General features: G+C 35.9%; 1 protein-coding gene and 1 pseudogene across 7 annotated transcripts in view; both read right to left on the bottom strand.

The window, feature by feature from the left end:
* Nucleotides 1-3047: 3047 nt before the first annotated feature.
* On the bottom strand, nt 3048-3783 carry LOC131757966 (large ribosomal subunit protein uL1 pseudogene; annotated as a pseudogene).
* Nucleotides 3784-4200: 417 nt separating this feature from the next.
* The window catches only part of CENPC (centromere protein C), a 91665-nt gene continuing 71390 nt past the window's right edge, over nt 4201-24475 (bottom strand). For 3 of the 7 annotated variants that reach the window (XM_059065739.2, XM_067035720.1, XM_067035722.1), the window contains 7 exons: nt 24129-24188; nt 14508-14612; nt 13596-13724; nt 12682-12777; nt 10841-10995; nt 5590-5680; nt 4201-4426 (listed from right to left, as the gene is read on the bottom strand). In XM_059065739.2, coding sequence (XP_058921722.1) covers nt 4356-4426; nt 5590-5680; nt 10841-10995; nt 12682-12777; nt 13596-13724; nt 14508-14612; nt 24129-24188 — 707 coding nt within the window. In that variant the 3' untranslated portion in view covers nt 4201-4355. The remainder of the gene's footprint in view (nt 4427-5589; nt 5681-10840; nt 10996-12681; nt 12778-13595; nt 13725-14507; nt 14613-24128; nt 24189-24475) is intronic. The other 4 variants (XM_067035718.1, XM_067035721.1, XM_067035717.1 and 1 more) reach the window with 3 other exon arrangements.

The raw sequence follows: 24475 nt of genomic DNA, 5'->3' as shown, positions 1-24475 counted from the left end.
CGCCAACTCCCTTTATACATGTTGGAATGCTTGTCATTGTATCACAGGTCTTTAGGGTTCTTCTGTTCAGTTTTTCAATCTTTTAAAATTCTTTGTATACTTTCTATTGATATATCTTCAAATAAATGATCTCTGCTACCTCAAATTTGCTGTTGAGTCCATCTAATAACTTTTAATTCAGTCATGCTTTTTAACTCTAGAATTCAAATTTGGTTTTTTATAGTCTATATTTCTCTATAGATTATATATATAATTTATATAAATTTTTTGTTGACTCATTTTTACCTTTAATTCTTTGAGCTTGTTTAATTCCTGATTGAAGTCTTTGGTAATCTAACATCTAGGCCCATACAGACTCAGTTTCCATTAGCTGCTGATTTTTTTCCCTCAGTACGTTTCACGCTTTTCTATTTCTTTGCATGTCTAATAAATTTTGGCTGTAAACTGGACATTTTGGGGAGCAACTCTAGACTGTGCTTTACATCTAAGGAGTGTTTTTTATTTTATCATCTTGCCCATACTCAAACTGTGGAATCTATTGGCCTGTGATGTGGAGCTACTGACTGTCTCTGCTCATTTTTTCAAATTCTTTATTTCAATTTTTATCCTGGCTCCCCAAGGGTAGCCTCTGTCTCTGAATAGCTAAATAGTCAGCTAATGATTTGGACAGACGTTAACATCACACACTTTAAGTCTATAAGCCTTCTACCCTCTGCTAACTGTTCTCTGTATATTCAACATTGCAGCCAGTTCTCAAGTCCCCCTTGGCTTTCACTTTTTGCCATGCTCTCTCAAGTCCACCCTGTGCATACATCATTTCTGAGTTAGACTGGGATGCCTGATGTACAGCATGTTTTGATATACTTAGTGAAATGATTACTACAGTCAAGCTAATTAGCATACCCATCTCCTCACACAGTTTTCCGTGTGTGTGTTGTATGTGGTGCAAGCACTTGAAATCTACTCTTAGCAAATTTCCATTATACAATAATTAACTATAGTCATCATGTTGTACATTAGGACTCTAGAACTTACTCATCCTACATAACTACAACTTTCTATCCTCTGAGCAACCATCTCCCCATTTCCTCCACCTCCTCGCCCCTGGTAACCACTGCTCTATTCTCTGCTTCTATGAATGTGATTTTAGACTTCATATATAACTGATATCATTTTCCAAAAAAGACATACAAAGGGCCAGCAGGTAAATGAAGATGCTCATCATCACTAATCATCAGGGAAATGCAAATCAAAACCACAATGGCTTATCACCTCAAATCTGTTAGAAAGGCTAGTATCAAAAGGGTAAAAGATAACTAGTGCTATAGAAGATGTGAAGAAATGGAAACTCTTTTACGCTGCTGGTGGAAATATAAAGTGGTACAGCCTTAATGGAAAACAGTATGGAAGTTCCTCAAATAATTAAAAATAGAACTACCGTATAATTCAGTAATCCCTCTTTTGCATATATATCCAAAGGAAATGAAATGAGTACCTAGAAGAGATATCTGCACTCCTATGTTCATTACAGCATAACTCACAAGAGCCAAGATAAGGAAAAATTCTTGAAGGAAATTAAAAGTGAACATATGAATGATAAGAAAGTGAAAGAGACTTATTGACATGGAAAAAGTTTTAGTGTTCTGGACGGACGATCACACCAGCCACAGCATCCTCCTAAGACAAAGCCTAGACCAGAGCAAGGCTCTAACACTCTTCAATTCTATGAAGGCTGAGAGAGGTAAGGAAGCTGCAGAAGTCTGAAGCCAGCAGAGGTTGATTCATGAAGTTTAAGGAAAGAAACTGCCACCATAACATAAAAGTGCAAGGTGAAGCAAGTACTGATGTAGAAGCTGCAGCAAGTTATCCAGAAGATCTAGCTAAGATAATTCATGAAGGTGGCTTCACTAAGCCAACAGGTTTTCAGTGCAGACAAAGGAGGCTTATATTGGGAAAAATGCCATCTAAGACTCATAGCTAGAGAGAAGTCAATGTCTAGCTTTAGTTTCAGAGGACAGGCTGACTCTCTTTAGGGGGAAAGACAGCTGGTGACTCTAAGTTGAAGCCAATGCTCATCTACCATTCCAAAAATCCTAGGGCCCTTAAGAATTATGCTAAATTTACTCTGCTTGTACTCTATATATAAATGGAACACAAAGCCTGGATGACAGCACATCTCTTTACAACATGGTTTTCTGAGTATTTTAAGCCCACTGTTGAGAACTACTGCTCAGAAAAAAATGATTCCTTTCAAAATATCACAGCTCACTGACAACGCACCTGGTCACCCAAGAGCTCTACTGGACATGCACAATGAGATTAATGTTGTTTTCATGCCTCCTAACACAAAATCCATTCTGAAGCCCATGGATCAAGGAGTAATTTTGACTTTCAAGTCTATTAGTTAAGAAATATAGTTCAGGAGGCTATAGTTGTCATAGATAGTGATTCCTCTGATGGATCTGAGGAAACTAATTCAAAAACCTTCTGGAAAGGATTCAACATTCTAGATGCCATTAAAAACATTCATGATTCGTGGGAAGAGGTCAAAATATCGACATGAACACAGGAGTCTAGAAGAAGTTGATTATAACCCTAACGGATGACTTTGAGTGGTTCAAGACTACAGTGGAGGAAGGAACTTAAGATGTGGTGGAAATAATAAGAGAACTAGAATCAGAAGTGGAGTCTGAAGATGTGACAATTGCTACAATACCCTAATAAAATTTTAACAGATCAGGTGTTGCTTCTTAAGGATGAACAAAGAAAGCTGTTTCTTGAAATGGAATTTATACCAGGTGAAAATGTTGGAATGACTGTAGAAATGACAAGACTGTTGAAACGATGACAAAAGATTTAGAATTTTATAGTTGATAAAGCAGCAGCAGGGTTTGAGAGGGCTGACTCCAATTTTGAAAGAAGTTCTATTGTACTTAAAATGCTATCAAACAGCACTGCATGCTACAGAGAAATCATTTGTGAAAGGAAGTCAATAGATGCAGCAACTGATCATTGTTGTTTTTTTTAACGGTGGCAGTATGGTTTATTAAGCTGTGCCTTAGTATAGGTGCTAGGGCTTGCCCATGGTGCTCTTAATGTACAAAGGCTGTACGTTCTGCCAATTTTTCTTGAGCAATAACACCAGGAAGTTAACAGCTAAGTGGATGTTGTACACAAGCTCATCATCTGTCATCTTCACATGGGCAACAGCCTCTGTCTGATACAGCACCTCCTTCATCTGGAACTTGATCATGGACTTCACCTCATCAACTTTGGCCACCATGTTCTCATTGGGGGTCAGCAAGGGAACTTGCCAGCTTTATTCAGGCCTGGGCCCAGGATTCATGGGATCGGCTTGAACACAGACTCTGGAGCCAAAAAGGCATCATACTTCTTGGCCATCTTCTTGACAAGTTTCTTATTCTTGTTGAGTTTCTTCAACACCTCAATGCCCATGTGGGAGATTATCCACAGCCTTGGCCTCATCACAATGATGCTGGTCCCCCAAAACACATATGGAGAACTTGGGGCAGAGTGGACTTAAGCCTGACGGTGCTGAGAGGGTTTGTCCTTCTGAGGTCATAGTTCTTCAGGCTGATCTTTAGCTCTACCATCTCCAAAACCTTCCGGCGCTTGCATTGGTTCCCGTGTAGGACTTTCCGCACTGCCTTGTACAGGGTGTTGCGAGAGATTTTGCTGCTCATGGTGCCTCACACCGCAATAACCAGAAAAAATCTATTGTCTTATTTTTTTTAATTGCCATAGCCATCCCAACCTTCGGCAACTTCCACCCTGATCAGTCAGCAGCCATCAACCTCAAGGCAAGACCCTCCACCAGCAAAAAGATTATGACTCACTGAAGATATCAATGATGGTTAGCATTTTTTAGCAATAAAGTATTTCTTAAATGAAGCCATATGCATTAATTTTTAGACATAAAGCTACTGCACACCTAACAGATGACAGTATAGTGTAAACGTAACTTTTATATGCACTGGGAAATCAAAAAATTCGTGACTCACTTATTGTAATATTCACTTTATTGTGGTGGTCTGGAATCAAACCCACAACCTCTCCAAGGTATGCCTGTATATCACTGGGAGCAGAGATTTTGGTGTTCCTTTCATGTTATTAAAATACTATGAATATGGGTATCACTACAGGCTACATGTATATTCATGGAAAAATTAGAAGATACATATGGAAGTTTGAAATGTTTATTGAAACAAGTATACAACACTGAATATTTTAAAACATTACAAATAATTACAACATCTCAACTACACAATGTGTTTTATATGTATGTATGTAAATATATATATATATACACACATCTTTAAACTTTGCTTCATCTTTCAACTTTTTATCTGTGTAAAAAGAAGAACACTTTCCTCATTCAGGAGATTTTTGATGTTGTAATAATTACCTAGAAATAAAGTGATAAGAAAATTAAAAATTATTTCCATAGGAATCATTTTTTGATTAAATATTTAGTCATCACTAAGACCTATTACAGTATACAGTGTCAAATTTTTTAAAAAATCAACTAACGTCAAATAACTCTTATTTAATTCCATAAACTGAAAAATTCAAGGACGATCTGTGATCCAGATAAAGCTTAAAACAATGTAAATTTCGCATCATTTTGATAATGAATGCAAAAACAAATTAGACAAGGGTGCAGATAGGAAAAAAAATCTCCCTCTGAACCCAATCATGTTTTGGGGTGTTTTTTTGTTTTTTATATTGAAGTATAGGTGATTTACAATGTTATATTAGTTTCAGGTATACAACAGTGATTCAATTATTTTTATAGATTATACTCCAATTAAAGTTATTATAAAATATTTTCTGTATTCCCTGTGCTATACATTACATCCTTGTATCTTATTTATTTTATACATTGTAGTTTGTACCTCTATTCCTCTTCCCCTATCTTGCCCCTTCCCCCTACCCTTCTCCCCACTGGTAACCACTAGTTTGCTCTCTGTATCTATGAGTCTGATTCTGTTTTGTTATATTCATTTGTTTGTGTTCACAACAGTGTTGGCACATACAAAGGACATATAAATATAGCTATTATTATTGTCTCCTTTCATTAGAATGTAAGCTCCATGAGGGCAGGGATTTTCTTATGTATCCCACACTCTTAGAGCAATGCTTGGTAGACCCTCAATCACATTTGTTGAATGAATGAATGAACGAACAAATTAAAATTCCTATCTCCAAAGACTTGTGCTCCAATAGCTGATGAAGCACACTATTCTGTATGTTTAAAATAACCAACTAAAAATTGTTTGACTACATAATGTCTTTGAGATAACATAGGGGAATAATTTTCTTTCTACTCTGGATACAACGTATCTTTGTTTTTATATTCAGCAATTAGCAACTCATTCAATTTTCATGTACCGAAACACTGATATACTTATCTAATAAAAAAATTAAAAGAAAATATGCACCAAACTTCTTTGGCATCAGTCACATCATGCTTCATTTTGACCACTGTGGCTTCCATTTTCATGGCGCTCATGAGCAACTATATAAGTATTCAACTATGCGAAAGAAAAGGTTTTTAATTATTCTTACCTGAAGGAACATAGAATGAATCCCCAGTTGTTATTACATAAGGTGTTTCGTGTAAGGTACATAAAAGGTCACCAAAATTAACATAAAAAATCTGTAAAATTAAAAATTAAAATTTCATTTCAAATTGTTAACACCACAACTACACTCCAAAGAAACTTAAAAGTAAATGTGGTAGGCAGAATAACGGCCCTCCAGAGATATCCATGCTCTAATCTCCAGAATTTGTTACGTCACATGGCAAAGGAGACCTCGAGATGGTGAGATTATCCTGGATTACCTAAATGGGCCCAATCTAATTACATAAACCTTACTTGAAAGTGGACAATTTTCCTACTGGAAGCAGACGAGAGATGAAGCAGAGAAGTCAGAGAAACTTGAAGCATGAAAAGGGCTTTCACTGTTGCTGGCACTGAAGATAAGAGAGCCATAAGCCAAGGAGTATAGACTATTTCTAGACACCCCAGCCAACAGCCAGTGAGGAAACAGAAACCTCAGCCCTACAACCACGTGAAAATGAATTCTGCCAACAACCTGAATGAATTTGAAACAGATTCATTCTAAAAGCCTTCAGAGAGGAATACAGATCTCACACCTTGATTCCAGCCTAGTGATACTCTAAACAGAGTACTCAGCCAAGTCCACCTGATTTCTAACCTACATAACTGTGAGATAATAAATGAGAGTTGTTTAAATTTGTGGTAATTTGTTAAAGCAGTAATAGAAAAGTAGTACAGGAAAACATTTCTTTTGTTCTTCCTTATTATTTACCAGTTTATGAAAATTCAGAACCATTGTAAAGAATATCACTTAGCTATACTAGAAAAATAGCTAGGTTTTATGTACACCTCTTTAAAGGTTATATGCTTGGTATATGTAACTTAATCTGACTGATGAATCAGAGAGAACAAAAAGCAAAAAAAAAAGTACATTTAAACAAGCATCAACATTAAGAAAGTAAGAGGATAAATATAATGCTCAGTCACACAGGCTTCCCTATTCAAACACATTAAATTTTACATTTTATATATAGACAGCACCTGGCAATGACCTATTTTTTTTTACAAATAAATACAAAATATAGGGCCTTCAAACTCTGAGATTCAAATTCTGAGATTCAGCCATCAAGAATATTTTGCCTCTGAGAATTATGCCTTCTCCTCCTTTTTTTCTTACCACTTTTGTAAAATGAGCCTAAAATACCAGAAAAACGAGAGCAGCTAGCACTTATCCAGCACTTACCCCATGCCAGCCACTGTTCTAAACACTTCATTTTTACTCATTTAATGTATGCATCTCACCAATGAGACGGTACTATTTTAATAGCTTTTCACAGATGAAGAAAATGAGGCACAGAGAAGTGTAACTTTCCAAGGTCACAATGTAAATGGAAGAGCTGGAATTTGAACTCAGGTACTTTGATTCCAGAATCCATGTTCTTAGCCACTATAATATACTCTCTCAATGGAAAAAAAGTTCTTAAAGTGGTTCTAAAGGTATTTTTATAATTTAATAAAAGAAATATATTTATTACATCCAAAAAAATTTGCCTAAAAAAAGGAACACACACACTACCCAGAAAGTCAAGCATGTATTTCTAGATGTTTTTTCCTTATCTATTCAGTTTGGCTCTCTATATACACCTCTCCCCATTTCTGAAAACATTTTACTAAGAATGCTTTTGAAATACACAAAAACAGAGTGATGAACTCCCACAAATAAATATTGAACCCTGATACCCTGCTCTTTTCAAAGTCTGATTCCCCAACTCCATATTATTTTGAAATAAATGCCCAGCATCATAAACCATCTGTAAATATTTCAATGTGTACTGCAAGACCAAAGTCCTTTTTTAAGACAGGACAACACTGTTGTCACACATAAAAGTAAATGAATATTTAGTGTTAAACGTCCAGTCAATATTCATATTTCCAGTTGTCTCTTCAATGTCTTACTTTTAAGGGTTTGTTTGAATTGGGATCCAAATAAGAGTCACATATGGTCAGTGCTTGATCTATCTTCTAAAGCACTCAATCTATTGAGTGGTTATCAATTTGGGGATGATTTTGTCCCTCAGGGGACAATTGGCAATATCTGGGAACATTTTTAATTCTCACAACTAGAGGGGTACTACTGGAATCTAGTGCGTAGAGGCCAGGGTTGCTTCTAAACCTCTTACAATGCACAGGCTAGCCTCCCTACAAGAATTATTGAGTCCAGAATGTCAATAGTGCCACGGTTGAGGACCCTGATCTCTATACATTCCACGTGGTTGTCTTTTTTATTCTTTGCACCTTATTTATTAAGGAAATCAAGCAGCAAAATTTGTTTTAAAAATCTTTACACAGCTGGGTTTTGCTTATTACAACGCCAGGCTGTCATCTGAAAAGTCTGCTATTCTTTATTTCCTGTAAATTGGTAGTTAGATCTAAGGACTTAACTTCAGGTGGTTGTGTGTGGGTTTGGTTTTGTTTCGTTTTAAAGAAGGTGGGGAAGGCAAGACTACTTCATAGACAGTGTTGTATTCTTCTATCAGGAGGCATATAATGTCTGGTTGTGTTCTTTTTAGATGTTAGTAGACAATGATGCTAGAACCAATAGTTTATTGGGTGTTGTAAAATGGTAATAGTCCATTCTAACATTCATTCTTCATTTATTAATTGGACTATTTAACTTCCCCTCATCTATTATTTGATTACCTAGTAGTACAGTTTATATGAGAAGAACAGAATAAATGTTTAATTATTTTCCTTTACTTACCATATTTGTCAAAGTGAGTTGGCTTCCTAGAATTCTCCGACAGTGATGAATTAAGTTTTTCTTTTTGTAGTAGCCTTACAAATTCATGGATTTAGATATAATTGATGTATAACAATCCAATGAAGTTATTCTTATTGATACTCAAGTTTTCACATCTTTGTCCAGAGAGAGCATCTTTAAGTTGGATCCTGAGACCTTATGACCCAATCCTAATGGTCTTTGATAGTCTGCTATCAGGTATGATAAATATTCCAAGCTCAGTCCCAGGCCTGGAATCAGACATTTCTCTAAGGAACTTTGGTTACTTTAAGTGTGTTGCTATCACTTTTTTGATTTTTTACCTCTGGAACAATTACTGTCTAGTTTTTCATATATTTCTACCTTTTGATCTATTTGGGTTTTTTCTCTCTTCTGGTTTTTGACTGGTCTTCCACATCACTTAACTTCAATATTTTCCATTTCTTTTTTTAAAATTAATTAATGAATTTATTTATTTATTTGGCTGCATCGGGTCTTAGTTGCAGCATGTGGGATCCTTCACTGCAGTGCGCAGGCTCTTAGTTGCAATGCGCGGGGCTTCTCTCTAGCTGTGGCACATGGGCTTAGTTGCCCCGCAGCACGTGGGATCTTAGTTCCCAACCAGTGATTGAACCTGCATCTGCTGCATTGGAATGCAGATTCTTAACCACTGGACCACCAGAGAAGTCCCAATATTTCCCATTTCTTAATACCCTTTTGTTTTCTAGGAGAGCTCCACAACAAAGTCCCATAGTTAATTTGTTCATTTTTCTGTGGTTTGAATTTAACAAATCTACCACCGCTACTTTCTCTCTTACTCATTATCTAGACCTGAGTTTGAAAGAAAGAGTTAATGGCTTATGCTGGTTCTCCATCTTGCCCTTTTGTTTCTCAAAAGCATATATTTAAAAGTGTGCTTTATTTTTTAAAAATGTAAAAATATTCCCCTTGTTATTAAAAAAACTTTTAAGTCTAGTTTTCACCATAAAAACTTAAAGGCAATATTTAGAAGAAACAAAATCAAACTATGATCACCTACTGACATGTCATTTTCTATAGTTCCTTCAAGGTTCTGTCATTTTCATTTTTAATTTCTACTCAGAAAAAAAAATAAAAAGAATTTTCTACTTTGCAGTTTCCTTAAATACTTATCCTAAAGGTATTCCTATATGGCTATTCTGCAAAGTAATATACTTAAATTAATATAAAAATGTTTAGTATAGCACCTGGAACATGTAAGTGCTATATAACTGATTATCATATATAATGGTTTATCTCATTACTAAGTCAAAATATAAATATAACCATTTTTTTCCTGCAGCACACATTTCAGTGGTTTCCAATTTTTGCAATTAATGTCTATGTTAAAATAAAGAGCTACATATGTTCATACACTTCCAAACATTTACTATTCAACATTCCTTTTTTAAAGGAATAAAGGCATTATAGCTTAATGGGTAACTACTGTTAGTTCAATGATGACATTTCATAATGCTTATTTTCATTATTAATTATTCCTTAATGATTACACAGGGATTATCTATTATTTTAGCTAGTTTAATATGTTATATTTACTCTTTTAATACCACCTGGAGATCTATGACATTTTAAGATTGGATTAAAGAATATTTTTAAATACTTTAGATCTGGATTCTACATACTATACTGATGTAGCAATAAATTATTCTTTTACTCTTATGTGTGTCTTTTCCTTTCCCTGCCTTGATTTGCCCTTCTTAGTTAATATAAACTGAAGGGTCCTGATGCTCTTTCTGTTTCTCCTTTTTTGGCTTACTTTCGTTTTATCAGTAAAAAGAACTGTTTTGAATCATGATTTCACAGGTTCCTGAAATGTTACTTACTGAAAGATGTACCTCAGATGTAACATTTTTTAAATGCTGGTATAATATTAAATATTCTTTAAATCTGGTGATTTTCAAAATCTTTCATTTTCAAATTCAAAATGCAAAAATCATCTGATATGAATACAATGTTATAGGGGTGTGTGTCTCCAATGAGAGACAGAGAGACAGACTCAGAGAAGAGAGACTCACCTTGAGTCTCATTATAACTTCAGCCAATAGTACTGCTATATACAGTAATATATTCTTTAATACTTATTGAAGCAACTAGCTCCCAGTCCTCAATCTGCTGTTACACTTAATCTCAATAATCCCCCCCCAGCTCTAAAATTCTAATGATTTGTTTGCAAACCTAGTTTCAAGGATTCTTTTAAGTAAAGACCATTGCCTAAACTTCTGAATCTCAAGCCTACACTGCTATGCACAGAACAAGTACTTTTAAACAGCCATTGGTTGACTGACTTTAAACAGATGAAAGAAACTAAAAAATTATCTGTGCACTATAGTAATCATATATCATTTCTGAGGAAATAGCATTTTTAACACTTCATCAAGTCTAACAAATCAGAGTTGTGCCAAGAGCAAAACATAAACATAAGGAAAAATACACTCACCAATGTGTCTAGGCCTACATGCTGCTTTCCCTTTTCTTGATGTGGTCCTAATATCAATTTTCCAGTAGAAAAAAACGGTGTGTCCAATGTTTTATATACTTTCAACTCACCATGTTCAACACAAAATTGGTATGTATCTCGTGGCCTTACAAGATCTAAGGGAAAAAAATTAATATAAGTACAAGGTAATAGCAATGACATTTCTCTGATACAGCATATACACACATATATAGACATAAACCTGCCTTAGAAAGATAGCTGTGATTAATATCACTGACTCTGGAGCTAGAATGCCACAGGTCAGATCCTATCTCTGTCTTACAAGCTGTGTGAACTTAGCCAAGTTGCTTATCCTCTCTATTTGTGCCTACATTTTCTTTTCTATAAAATGGGATAATAATACTTCATCTATGTGAGAGTTGTGAATATCAAATGACTTAAAGTGTGTAAAGTATTTAAAACACTGGCACAAAGTAAGCATTAGGTAAGTCTTGGCTATTAATAATAACAATGGTATTATTACTATTTTTCCCATAATAGCTCAGACAGAAAACAAAATCAGCTAAAAGAAAGGATTCCTATCTTTAAAAAGTTTAACATTGCCACAATACAAATGTATCATCATCATGTCAATAAATTCCTTTGTGCTTGCTTGACTGATTATTAAATAACAAGATTTTTATTTATTTATCAGGTAAAGCCTCTAAGTAAGTGGAGTTCTAATTGTAGCTCACAAATTACTATATCACTTTTAAATTTCCCTTTTACTTACAATGTTTTCCAGACCTATAATTAATACATTTTTCTATCATCAGCTTCTGACTGTACTCCCACAGACTACAGGATATAGAAAATACATAGGCTCAAGAAACAAAAAGTGATGAATTCTTGATAACACTCACTTTTTTAACCTGATACAGTATAGCAATGTTCTTAGTTAAGACACTTCACTAAACAAAATTCTCTGTGCTTCTACCTCTGTTTCCAAATAAATAATCTGGAATATAGAAATAACTTTGCTACTTAAGATATCAAATGGAACCTATGCCACAGTCAAAATTTTAAGTGTAAAAACTGCCTCTCTGGTTTTAGATGCCTGTCCTCTGACTTGGGATAAAGAGTCCCAAGTACTCACTGGTACAGTCATAACAGTTGTTAAAACATTTAAATATTTCCTGTATGTATACATTCCCTGGTTGGTAAATAGATGAGTGTCCCCTACTTAACCCCACCACTCTATAGCCCATCCCTTGGGACCTCCCATGTTGTCCTAGACACTAAATGTTTAATGCCTAGTAAGTATAGGAGGAGGCTTCTAGGACCCTGTACCAGCCTTAAGGTTCAGCGTGGCATCTGTTTGGTTGACTGATGCCCTTGTTAGTCATCTCCAGAAAGGTTTTATGCCCCGGATACAAATATTGGCATTTCACAGCACCAAAGACTGTCTAAATCCTGCCACAATCCCCATCTGGTCTCACAGTAAGAGTGTATCTGGGAGTCTGCCAGTTAACTTACTACAGTTCCCCATGAACAGCCCCTGTCCGCTTGTGTCCTCCTGGTCAAAGAAGGCCTGGACCCTATTGGTGGAGGCAACACTCCTGATGGTAGCACTTGTATCACAGAGGACAAATGCATGGTACTATATGTACCCTGGAGGTTGTCTGCCGTCAATTCCCCTAGTGTAGTCCTCATACAGGCTGCTTATTTGAATTAGACTCTCTACTAGACTTTGGCTCTGAAAGATCTGGGGAGAGAAAGGGAAAGCAGACAAGCCAGACTTCAAACAGTTTGTCCTTACTAGTTTTTAAATTAAGTATTCTCAATATCAACCCTGATCTTACCCATAAGAATAATCTCTCGTGATTCTGGGTCCTTTACCCTCGTTGGCTGCAAAGGATCTCCCAGAGGTACATTCAGATTTACCACGAATTTATTCTCTGCAAAAGAAATATCACTGAAATACTAACTACTTACTTCTTTTCCATCAAAAAAAATCTAGTATGAAATAGAGCTATGGACAAGTTGTAAAGCAAAATTGCCAGAGGCATATCTTTTTCCTGTTTATCAATGACCACTTTGATAAACAAAAATTCAAAAATCACAGTGATTGGGCTTCCCTGGTGGCGCAGTGGTTGAGAGTCTGCCTGCCGACGCAGGGGACACGGGTTCGTGCCCCGGTCCGGGAAGATCCCACATGCCGCGGAGCGGCTGAGCCCTGAGCCATGGCCGCTAGCCTGCGCGTCCGGAGCCTGTGCTCCGCAACGGGAGAGGCCACAGCAGTGAGGGGCCCGCGTACCACAAAAAAATAAATAAATTTAAAAAAAAAAAAAAAAATCACAGTGATTTACCACAGAAGGAAACATCCTAAACTTTATATTTTCTGACAACTTTTGAACTTTTGCATCATGAGGAAGTTAAATGGTGTTCTGCATATTCTCAAAGAGAGCTGAAGTATAAAATACACTTAAAAAAATTCTTTAAAATGTTTATTTTAACCATAATTTGAGCATAGAAAAGATAAGCTTCATTTGACAGGGCAATTTACTCAGGTGGAAATGTTTTACACTCTGCTATTAATGATTTTTTTTAAAGAATAAAATTAGTTAACTTTCAAAATCTGAAAAAAAAGTGGACATTAAAAAGATAATTTACCCTGAAGTAGTAGTATATCTGAAGCTTTTAGAGATATATTTCAAAATTTGCAAAGAGCTACTTCTCAAAACACTGTTATTTAAAATAAGGAATAAGTTCATACTTCTTTCATCATTATCAAGACAGATCCTTTTCCTATTAACTACTGTATTGACTCTTCCCAAGTTTCCTTTTGCTTTCCTTTTAGATGATACTTTGTCTGGGGACAGTATTCCACCAACCACAAATCCTCCTGAAATTTAACCAAAAAAAAAAAAAAAGGTAAATTATCATACCTGGCAAAGTGAAAATAATGAAACAAAACTCATTAAATTAATACAGCACATTTCCTTTCAAAGTACACATTAGTTTTACCACACTCTACAGTTAAAAATTCAAACAAAACAAATAGCAACCAATTTCACTTGTCTCTAACTATCCTAAATCTAGAAGCACTGATGGAACATGACTGAATGATCTCTGTTTCTTGAAATCAAGTCATCAGTGGAAGTGTAAAAAACAAAGAACACAAAGATCAGCAATGAACTATTTATAGTAATCCACATGTCAGTTTAGTCCTTTGACTCAGAAATATACATCAAAAGAAAGGAAATAACTTTAAGATAACACTCACTATACTTTCTTTCCAACCCTCTACAATTTTTGTAGAAAAATATAAGAAAATGGAATGAGAATAATGGGGAATACTTAATCTTTGATAGTTATAATTTTCTCATGTTCTGATCTAATGCTTCATTTTATACAATTAAAAACCTTGCTAAGTAGTATAAAAATAATAACACTCTATCAAGCCACATGCTCACCTCAAATTGCTACCAAAAAGAAAACAAATCAGCATCTCTACAGTAATCACAGAAATCTGGACTTGAATCTATTCGTCACATTTTTGGAGGATGATGATTAAATGAGGTAATGCATGTAAATACATAAGACAGTACTTGGCACGTAATGTACCTAAATAAATTGTAACAATTATCATTATTATTATTTTGAGACACCAAAGCATAAATTTTACCAGATGGCCTTCCTTGATAATCTATTCGCTCCCCTCGCCAGTATTCCAAAGGTTTTGATCGTGTTCTCATGGTCCTGCGAACATTTGGTGTGTTGGAGGGCAATACTGTAAAAAGACATCAGACAAAAAATGCACATATATGTTTAGTTGGATGATACTCTGCAGTGAAAAGATTGATATTACTTTCTAGAACACAAGTGCTTCCAGACAAAACACTAGAAAAACAAATTTTAAGACATATTTGTGCTATTAAAGAAATGCCAAGCTACTAGATTGGAAAAAATTTAAAAACATTTCACAGCTCATGATGTTAAAGGTACACCAGAATTCTCATATATTGTAGGTGGAAATGTAAACTGACTGATGACAATTTGACAATACCTATAATTGCAATACTGTTTAATGTAGAAATTTCATTTTTTAGAAAATGAGTTTGCAAAATATTCACAAAAATGAGCAAAGATATAGGTGTTAAGAACATTCATGGTAGTACTGTTCATAATAGAAACAGAAAAGAAAAAGCAAATTGAACACCACCTAAATGCTCCACATTAGGAAATTTATAAATCAGGGGTGGTTATGTATAAATGTGTTTGTGTGTATACACACATACCTACTCATTTTATCTGAACAATGCAAAGTTCTACATACTAAGTTTGTTGGCTACATAATCAACTTCCTATGTTCTTACTTACTTCTGATGTGCTGGCGTTGTCTAATTCTGAAAGTGGTTTAACAAAATCTCCCAGTCTAACTGTATTGTTTAAATTAAAATCTCCTTGCTTTTTCTTAGTTTTTTTCCTTTACACATTTTAGTTGCTAGGTTGTTTGGTACATAATAGTTTATGATTTTTCTATCTTCTTCATAAATTGCTAATTTTATAATTACAAGTCCTTCATCCTGTTCAGCACTTTTAACCTTAAATTTCAATTCACGTAATATTAAAAATAAACTTTCTTTCTGTTTATATTAGCCTACTTCTTTGATGATCTTCTATTTTAAAACCTGTTTTAAGTGTTTCTTATAAACACATAGGTAAGTTTGTTTTGTTTAACCAAATCTGATAGTCTCTATCTTACTAGAGGAATTCAATCCATTCACACTTATTTAGCATAACAAGTAATACACATCTATTTATTTCTTCCATTTTACTTTATATTTACAGGTTATTTTACATCAGTGATTCTTTTCTTTCCCTCATTCTCACTGGTTTGGTCAGAATACCATTTCTTCCCCCATACCCCAAACCTTGGTCATTTCAAAGTTTACTGTGCTTTTTCACTCTAATATTGGTTACCTTCCCATTCCTGACACTCAACAGTCATACTCATTTCTCCATCGTTATATTAAAAACTATATCCCCGGGCTTCCCTGGTGGCGCAGTGGTTGAGAGTCTGCCTGCCAATGCAGGGGACATGGGTTCGAGCCCTGGTCTGGGAAGACCCCCACATGCAGCGGAGCAACTAGGCCCGTGAACCACAACTACTGAGCCTGCACGTCTGGAGCCTGTGCTCCACAACAAGAGAGGCTGCGACAGTGAGAGGCCTGCGCACAGCGATGAAGAGTGGCCTCCACTTGCCGCAACTAGAAGGAAGCCCACACACAGAAACGAAGACCCAACACAGCCAAAAATAAATAAATAAATAAAATTTTAAAAAACTATATCCCCTACCAAGATGCTATCTTCTCCTTTTTCTCATTTAGCAAAATGAAACTTTTAGACTACTTTTATTACCCCTCTTCCACTCCTACTCTCCTCCCCACCACATCAAGTTTTGTTAAGACACTGTGGATTTCAAGCTATCACTGCAAAAATCCTTACTTAGTACTTATAAATCCCCAATCATATTAGCATTAAGTAGTAGACACATCCTAAAGTGTGAGCAATGAGACACACCTTTATATAAACCCCCTCCCTAGGATACATGTGGAACCTATGACACACTCAACAGAATATGGCAAAAGCAATAGAAGTCATTTCTGTGATTACATCATGATCATACATATAAGACACTATGTAGCAGGAGAGAAAAAATTCTTCCTTGCTCACTTTGGAGAAGCAAGCTGCCATACTGTGAAGGGTCTATGAAAAGGGTCATGCGACAAGGAACTGCAGGTGACCCCTAGAAGTCAAGAGTACTGGCCCATGGCTCACAGCCACCAAGGAAACATGTACCTCAGTCCTACAGTTCCAAGGAACTGAATTCTGCTAACAACTACATGAGCTTGTGGTGGTTAACAAGACCTCGAGCCTCAGTTAAGACCATGGCCCAGACTGAGACTTTGGATTGCAGCCTGTGAAACCCTTGAACAGAGGACCCAGCTAATTTGTGCCTGAGCTCCTGACCCACGGAAACCAAGGGATAATAATGTATGTTCTCTAAACAACTAAATTTGTAGTAATTTGGTACACAACAACAGAAAACAAATATACATTGTTTAAATTTAACCACATATATTGAGAATTATTACTCAGCACTGTTCCCTCTCTTTGAACTCATTTCTGACTTATACAATACTTGGTTAGATTACCTTACATGGGTATTTTACCTAGAGGATGCTAAACTTAATCTTGCATTATCTGCAAAATAAATTCAGTTATCAGAAAGAAAGATATCTTGGTTAGTTAAAACAAAGGATTATAATACATTTCATTTTTTTTACCATCTTTATTGGAGTATAATTGCTTTACAATGTTGTGTTAGTACCTAGTGTATAACAAGGTGAATAAGCTATATGTATACATATATTCCCATATCCACTCCCTCTTGCACCTCCCTCCCACACTCCCTATCCCACCCATCAAGGTGGTCAAAAGCACTGAGCTGATCTCCCTGTGCTATGCAGCTGCTTCCCACTAGCTATCTATTTTACATTTTGTAGTGTATATATGTCAATGTTCCTCTCTCACTTTGTCCCAGCATACCCTTCTCCCTCCCCATGACCTCAAGTCCATTCTATACATCTGCATCATTATTCCTGTCCTGCCCCAAGGTTCATCAGAATCTCTTTTTTTTTAGATTCCTTATATGTGTTAGCATACGGTATTTTTTTTTCTCTTTCTGACTTACTTCACTCTGTATGACAGACTCTAAGTCCATCCACCTCACTACAAATAACTCCATTTCTTTTTATGGCTGAGTAATAGTCCACTGTGTGTGTGTGTGTGTGTGTGTGTGTGTGTGTGTGTGTGTGTGTGTGTGTGTGTATGCCACATCTTCTTTATCCATTCACCTCTTGATGGACACTTAGGTTGCTTCCATGTCCTGGCTATTGTAAATAGTGCAGCAATGAACACTGTGGCACATGACTCTTTCTGAATTGTTGTTTTCTCAGGTGTTTTTTAAGGAACCTCCATTCTGTTCTTCATAGTAGCTGTATCAATTTACATTCCCACCAACAGTGCAAGAGGGTTCCCTTTTCTCCACACCCTCTCTGGCATTTACTGTTTGTAGATTTTGTGATGATGGCCATTCTGACTGGTGTGAAGTGATACCTCATTGTAGTTTTGAGTTGCATTTCTCTAATGATTAGTGATGTTGGGCATATTTCCATGTGTTCGTTGGCAATCTGTATATCTTCTTTGGAGAAATATCCATTTAGGTTTTCTGCCCATTTTTGGACTGGGTTTTTTGTTGATATTGAGCTGCATGAGCTGCTTGTATATTCTGGAGGTTAATCCTTTGTCAGTTGCTTTGTTTGCACATATTTTCTCACATTCTTAGGATTGTCTTTTCATCTGGTTTATGGTTTCCTTTGCTGTGCAAAAGCTTTTAAGTTTCATTAGGTCCAATTGTTTATTTTTGTTTTCATTCCCTTTACTCTAGGAGGTGGGTCAAAAAGGATCTTGCTGTGATTTATGTCATGGAGTGTTCCACCCATGTTTTCTTCTAAGAGTTTTACAGTGTCTGGCCTTACATTTAAGCCTTTAATCCATTTTGAGTTTATTTTTTGGTATGGTGTTAGGGAGTGTTCTAATGTCATTCTTTTACATGTAGCTGTCCAGTTTTCCCAGCACCACTTATTGAAGAGGCTGTCTTTTCTCCATTGTATATTCTTGCCTCCTTTATCAAAGATAAGGTAACCATATGTGCATGGCTTTATCTCTGGGCTTTCTATCCTGTTCCATTGATCTGTATTTCTGGTTTTTTGCCAGTACCATACTGCCTTGATTATTTGTAGCTTTGTAATACAGTCTGAAGTCCGGGAGCCTGATTCCTCCAGCTCTGTTTTTCTTTCTCAAGATTGCTTTGGCTATTCGGGGTCTTTTGTGTTTCCATACAAATTGTGAAATATTTTGTTCTGGTTCTGCGAAAAATGCTATTGGTAGTTTCACAGGGATTGTATTGAATCTGTAGATTGCTTTGGGTAGTATAGTCATTTTCACAATGTTGATTCTTCCAACCCAAGAACATGATATATCTCTCTATCCGTTTGTATCATCTTTAATTTCTTTCATTAGTGTCTAATATTTTTCTGCATACAGGTCTTTTGCATCCTTAGGTAGGTTTACTCCTAGGTATTTTATTCTTCTTGTTGCAATGGTAAATTGGAGTGTTTCCTTACCTTCTCTTTCAGATTTTTCATCATTAGTGTTTAGGAATACAGGAGATTTCTGTGCATTAATTTTGTATCTTGCTAATCTACCAAATTCATTGATTAGCTTTAGTAGTTTTCTGGTAGCATCTTTACGATTCTCTATGTATAGTATCATATCATCTGCAGTGACAGTTTTATTACTTCTTTTCCACTCTGGATTCCTTTTATTACTGTTTCTTCTCTGATGGCTGTGGCTAAAGCTTCCAAAACTATGTTGAGTAACAGTGGTAAGAGTGGGCAACCTTGTCTTGTTCCTGATCTTAGAGGACATGGTTTCAGTTTTTCACCATTGAGAACGATGTTGGCTGTGGATTTGTCATATATAGCTTTTATTATGTTGAGGTAGGTTCCCTCTATGCCTACTTTCTGGAGAGTTTTTGCATAAATGGGTGTTGAATTTTGTCAAAAGCTTTTTCTGCATCTATTGAGATTATCATGTGGTTTTTAATCCCTCAATTTGTTAATATGGTGTATCATATTAATTAATTTGCATATACTGAAGAATCCTTGCATTACTGGGGTAAACCCCACTTGATCATGGTGTATGATCCTTTTAATGTGTTGTTGGATTTTGTTTGCTAGTATTGTTGAGAATTTTTGCATCTATGTTCATCAGGGATATTGGCCTGTAGTTTTCTTTTTTTGTGACATCCTTGTCTTGTTTTGGCATCAGGGTGATGGTAGCTTCATAGAATGAGTTTGGGAGTATTCCTCCTTCTGCTATATTCTGGAAGAGTTTGAGAAGGATGGGTGTTAGCTCTTATCTAAATGTTTGATAGAATTTGCCTGTGAATCTATCTGGTCCTGGGCTGCTTATTGGAAGACAGTTAATCACAGTTTCAATTTCAGTGCTTGTGATTGGTCTGTTTATATTTTCTATTTCTTCCTGGTTCAGTCTCGGAAGGTTGTACTTTTCTATGAATGTGTCCATTTCTTCCACGTTGTCCATTTTATTGGAAAAGAGTTGCTTGTAGTAATCTCTCATGATCCTTTGTATTTCTGCACTGTCAGTTGTTACTTCTCCATTTTCATTCCTAATTCTATTGATTTGAGTCTTCTCCCTTTTCTCTTCATAAGTCTGGCTAATGGTTTATCAATTTTGTTTATCTTCTCAAAGAACCAGCTTTTAGTTTTATCGGTCTTTGCTACTGTTTCATTCATTTCTTTTTCACTTATTTCTGATCTGAACTTTATGAATTCTTTCCTTCTGCTAACTTTGGGTTTTCTTGTCCTTCTTTCTCTAATTGCTTTAGCTGTAAGGTTAGGTTGTTTACTCGAGATTTTTCTTGTTTCTTGAGGTAGGATTGTATTGCTATAAACATTCCTCATAGAACTGCTTTTACTGCATCCCACAGGTTTTGGGTCGTCGTGTTTCCATTGTCATTTGTTTCTAGGTATTTTTTTTATTTCCTCTTTGATTTCTTCAGTGACCTCTTAGTTATTTAGTACCATATTGTTTAGCCTCCAGGTGTTTGTATATTTTACAGTTTTTTTCCTGTAAATGATATCTAGTCTCATAGCGTTGTGATCAGAAAAGATACCTGATAGAATTTCAATTTTCTTAAATTTACCAAGGCTTGATTTGTGACCCAACATATGGTCTATCCTGCAGAATGTTTCATGAGCACTTGAAAAGAAAGTATATTCTGTTGTTTTTGGATGGAATGTCCAATAAATATCAGTTAAGTCTATCTTGTTTGATATGTCATTTAAAGCTTGTGTTTCCTTATTTATTTTCATTTTGGATGATCTGTGCATTGCTGAAAGTGGGGTGTTAAAGTGCCCTAGTATAACTGTGTTACTGTCAATTTCCCATTTTATGGCTGTTAGCATTTGCCTTATGTATTGAGGAGCTCCTATGCTGGGTGCATATATTGTTACCATTGTTGTATCTTCTTCTTGGATTGATTCCTTGATCATTCTGTAGTGTCCTTCTTTGTCTCCTGTAATAGTCTTTATTTTGAAGTCTATTTTGTCTGATATGAGAATTGTTACGCCAGCTTTCTTTTGATTTTCATTTGCATGGAATATCTTTTTCCATCCCCTTACTTTCAGTCTGTATGTGTCCCTAGGTCTGAAGTGGGTCTCTTGTAGACAGCATATATACAGGTCTTGTTTTTATATCCATTCAGCCAGTCTGTGTCTTTTGGTGGGAACATTTAATCCATTTACATTTATGATAATTATCTATCTATAATTATGTTTATGTTCCTATCACCATTTTCTTAATTGTTGTGGGTTTGTTTTTGTAGGTCTCTTCCTTCTCTTGCGTTTCATGCCTAGAGAAGTTCCTTTAGCATTTGTTGTAAAGCTGGTTTGGTGGTGCTGAATTCTCTTAACTTTTGCTTATCTGTAAAGGTTTTAATTTCTCCATCGAATCTGAATTAGATCCTTGCTGGGTAATCTTGGTTGTAGGTTCTTCCCTTTCATCACTTTAAATATGTCCTGTCACTCCCTTCTGGCTTGCAGAGTTTCAGCTGAAAGATCAGCTGTTAACTTTATGGGTATTCCCTTGTATGTTATTTGTTGCTTTTCCCTTGCTGCTTTTAATGCTTTTTCTTTGTATTTAATTTTTGATAGTTTGATTAATATGTCTTGGCGTGTTTATCTTTGGGTTTATCCTGTATGGGACTCTCTGTGCTTCCTGGACTTGACTATTTCCTTTCCCATGTTAGGGAAGTTTTTGACTATAATCTCTTCAAATATTTTCTCAGACCCTTTTTCTTTCTCTTCTTCTTCTGGGACCCCTATAATTTGAATGTTGGTGCGTTTAATTCTGTCCCAGAGGTCTCTGAGACTGTCCTCAATTCTTTTCATTCTTTTTTCTTTTATTTGCTCCCTGACAGTTATTTCCACCATTTTATCTTCTAGCTCACTTGTCTGTTCTTCTGCCTCAGTTATTCTGCTATTGATTCCTTCTACAGTATTTTTAACTTCAGTTATTGTTGTTCATCACTGTTTGTTTGCACTTTAGTTTTTCTAGATCCTTGTTAAATGTTTCTTGTATTTTCTCCATTCTGTTTCCAAGATTTTGGATCATCTTTACTATCATTACTCTGATTTGTTTTTCAGGTAGACTACCTATTTCCTCTTCATTTGTTTGGTTTGGTGGGTTTTCACCTTGCTCCTTCATCTGTAACATATTTTTTTGTCCTTTTATTTTTTGATTGGTGGTGCTGTATTCCTGTCTTACTTGTTGTTTGGTCTGAAACATCAGACCAAACTCCAGTGCTGGAGTTTGCAGGCAGTTGGATAGAGCTGGGTCTTGGTGCTGAGATGAGGACCTCTGGAAGGCTTCACTCTGATTGATGTTCCATGGGGGTGGAGGTTCTCTGTTAGTCCAGCGATTTGGACTCGCAGCTCCCACCACAGGAGCTCAGGCACGACCTCTGGCCTGATGACCAAGATCCCACAAGCTTCATGGCAGTACAGTATCAAAGAATAAAAAACAAAATAAAATTAGAAAGATAAAAAATATATCAGGAAAAAAAAAAGTATAATCGAAACAAGCAGTTGCTAGGGGTTCGTTCTGTCCCCTTAGGTGTCCATGGTACCCCACTGCTGCCTGGTAGGTGCCCTAGTTGTGAGGAGACATGAATTCCACATGCTCCTAGTATGCCATCTTGACCATGCCCGCCTCTGTAATACATTTCTGAAAGTAGGCTATATATATTATTTTATTCTTCCAGAGTTACATACATGAGTTGTGGTAGTCAGGTTTTGTTTTGTTTTGTTTCTCCTTTATATGTAAGTTTTCTGTCTGGAAGCTTTCCTCTATCCTTGAAATTCAGGAATTTTATTCACTTATGTCTAGAGATGTATATTTTTCATTAATTCTCTCTGGCAGTTGGTAAACTTTCTCAAATTGCAGATCCAGCCTATCTTTACTCCAGGGAAGTTTTAACTAGTAGTTTCTTTAACTGTTTTCATTCCTCCATCTTTCTTTTTTCTGGAAATCCTGTTATTTGCATGTTTTATCTGCTGTCTTCATGTTATTTCCACTGCATAATTTTTTCTTCATTTCCATCTTTTTTTATATTTCTGTTCTGATGAATTTCTTCAATGTCAATACCAGCTACTAATTCAGCTCTCAACAGGAAGCATCTTTACTTTCAGTTCATGTACTGACTTTTTAAACTGAAGAATTATGCTTTAGCAACTAGAAAGCCTTCTATGATATAACTAGATCTCTGACAGTACTCATACTTCCTTCATTATTAAAATTGTTATCCATCTACTACAATGGTTCTAGCACACCAGAAGTTGCCTACTGTTGCTAGGCATAGTTCTTGATTTTCCTCTCCTGGGTTGCTGGAGCCCCTGCTCAGGGACATTTTTATTCCTCTTTGCCTACTCTGACTCTAGGCACATTCCACTCCAAGACAAGCATTAAGCACCAAGAAGTATAGCAGTCTCTCTTCACATGGGCCTACAAAATACTAACTGACAAGATGTGAGGTTCTGGTTGAAGCAATTAGAAAAAGCTTCATTCCTACAGGTTCTCTTCAGGTACAAGTGCAGAAGCCTCAAGTATAGGAAGAGAAATAAAAAGCCACTCCAGTTCCACAAAGGTGAGAGGTCCCATGAATCTTGACCAGCAAATATCTTTTTGAAAACCAAAGTTTTAATCCTCATGTGAGCCTCTCCATGGGTTCCTTAGCTCCCACCTTACTTATCCTAGTTACTGCTTTGTTTAGGTGTGAACTGGAAAAAATGGGAGAAGTTGTCAGGGATGCCATCTACCTAGCAGTTACATTTTATAGAATTCTCCACCCTAGCTTCTTAGCTTATCAGCTCCCTACTATAGAGCAATGAGTGAGAGGATTACAGGCTTCATAAATGGACAATAAAGAAACTCAGTGGCCTGTGATGATTTACCATGAAATTCATGAAAACTAAATATAAGTTTTACTTTCTCTGACAATTAATCCAAATATTTTACCCCTGCCTGAGAAAAAAATTGTTATATTTAGAAATAAAGGCTTTATAGTATGAAAATATTAAGAGAAAAGTAATCTTACCTAATTTGTGATGCACCTTGTTCTCTGGTGTTGAGTTAGACCTTTTTACTCTTGAATCATCTGCAAATTGCAGAAGCAATATCATGAGCAATGCCCGCTAATTTCATGTTGAGTTAAAGGGTGTTACTCGGTCAACTTCAGTATAAATATTTTAAAATAATATTCAACCTGAAAATACATTTTTTTTCTTAGAAAATAAGTTCTTTACTTGGATGCTTACTCTTTTTTTTAATAACATCTTTATTGGAGTATAATTGTTTTACAATGTTGTGTTAGTTTCTGGTATATAACAAAGTGAAACAGCTATATGCATACATATATCCCCATATCCCCTCCCACTTGTGTCT

This window comes from Kogia breviceps, chromosome 6 (assembly GCF_026419965.1).
Source record: "Kogia breviceps isolate mKogBre1 chromosome 6, mKogBre1 haplotype 1, whole genome shotgun sequence".
Taxonomy (NCBI): Eukaryota; Metazoa; Chordata; class Mammalia; order Artiodactyla; family Physeteridae; genus Kogia; species Kogia breviceps.
This window is presented reverse-complemented; position numbering and strand designations above follow the sequence as displayed.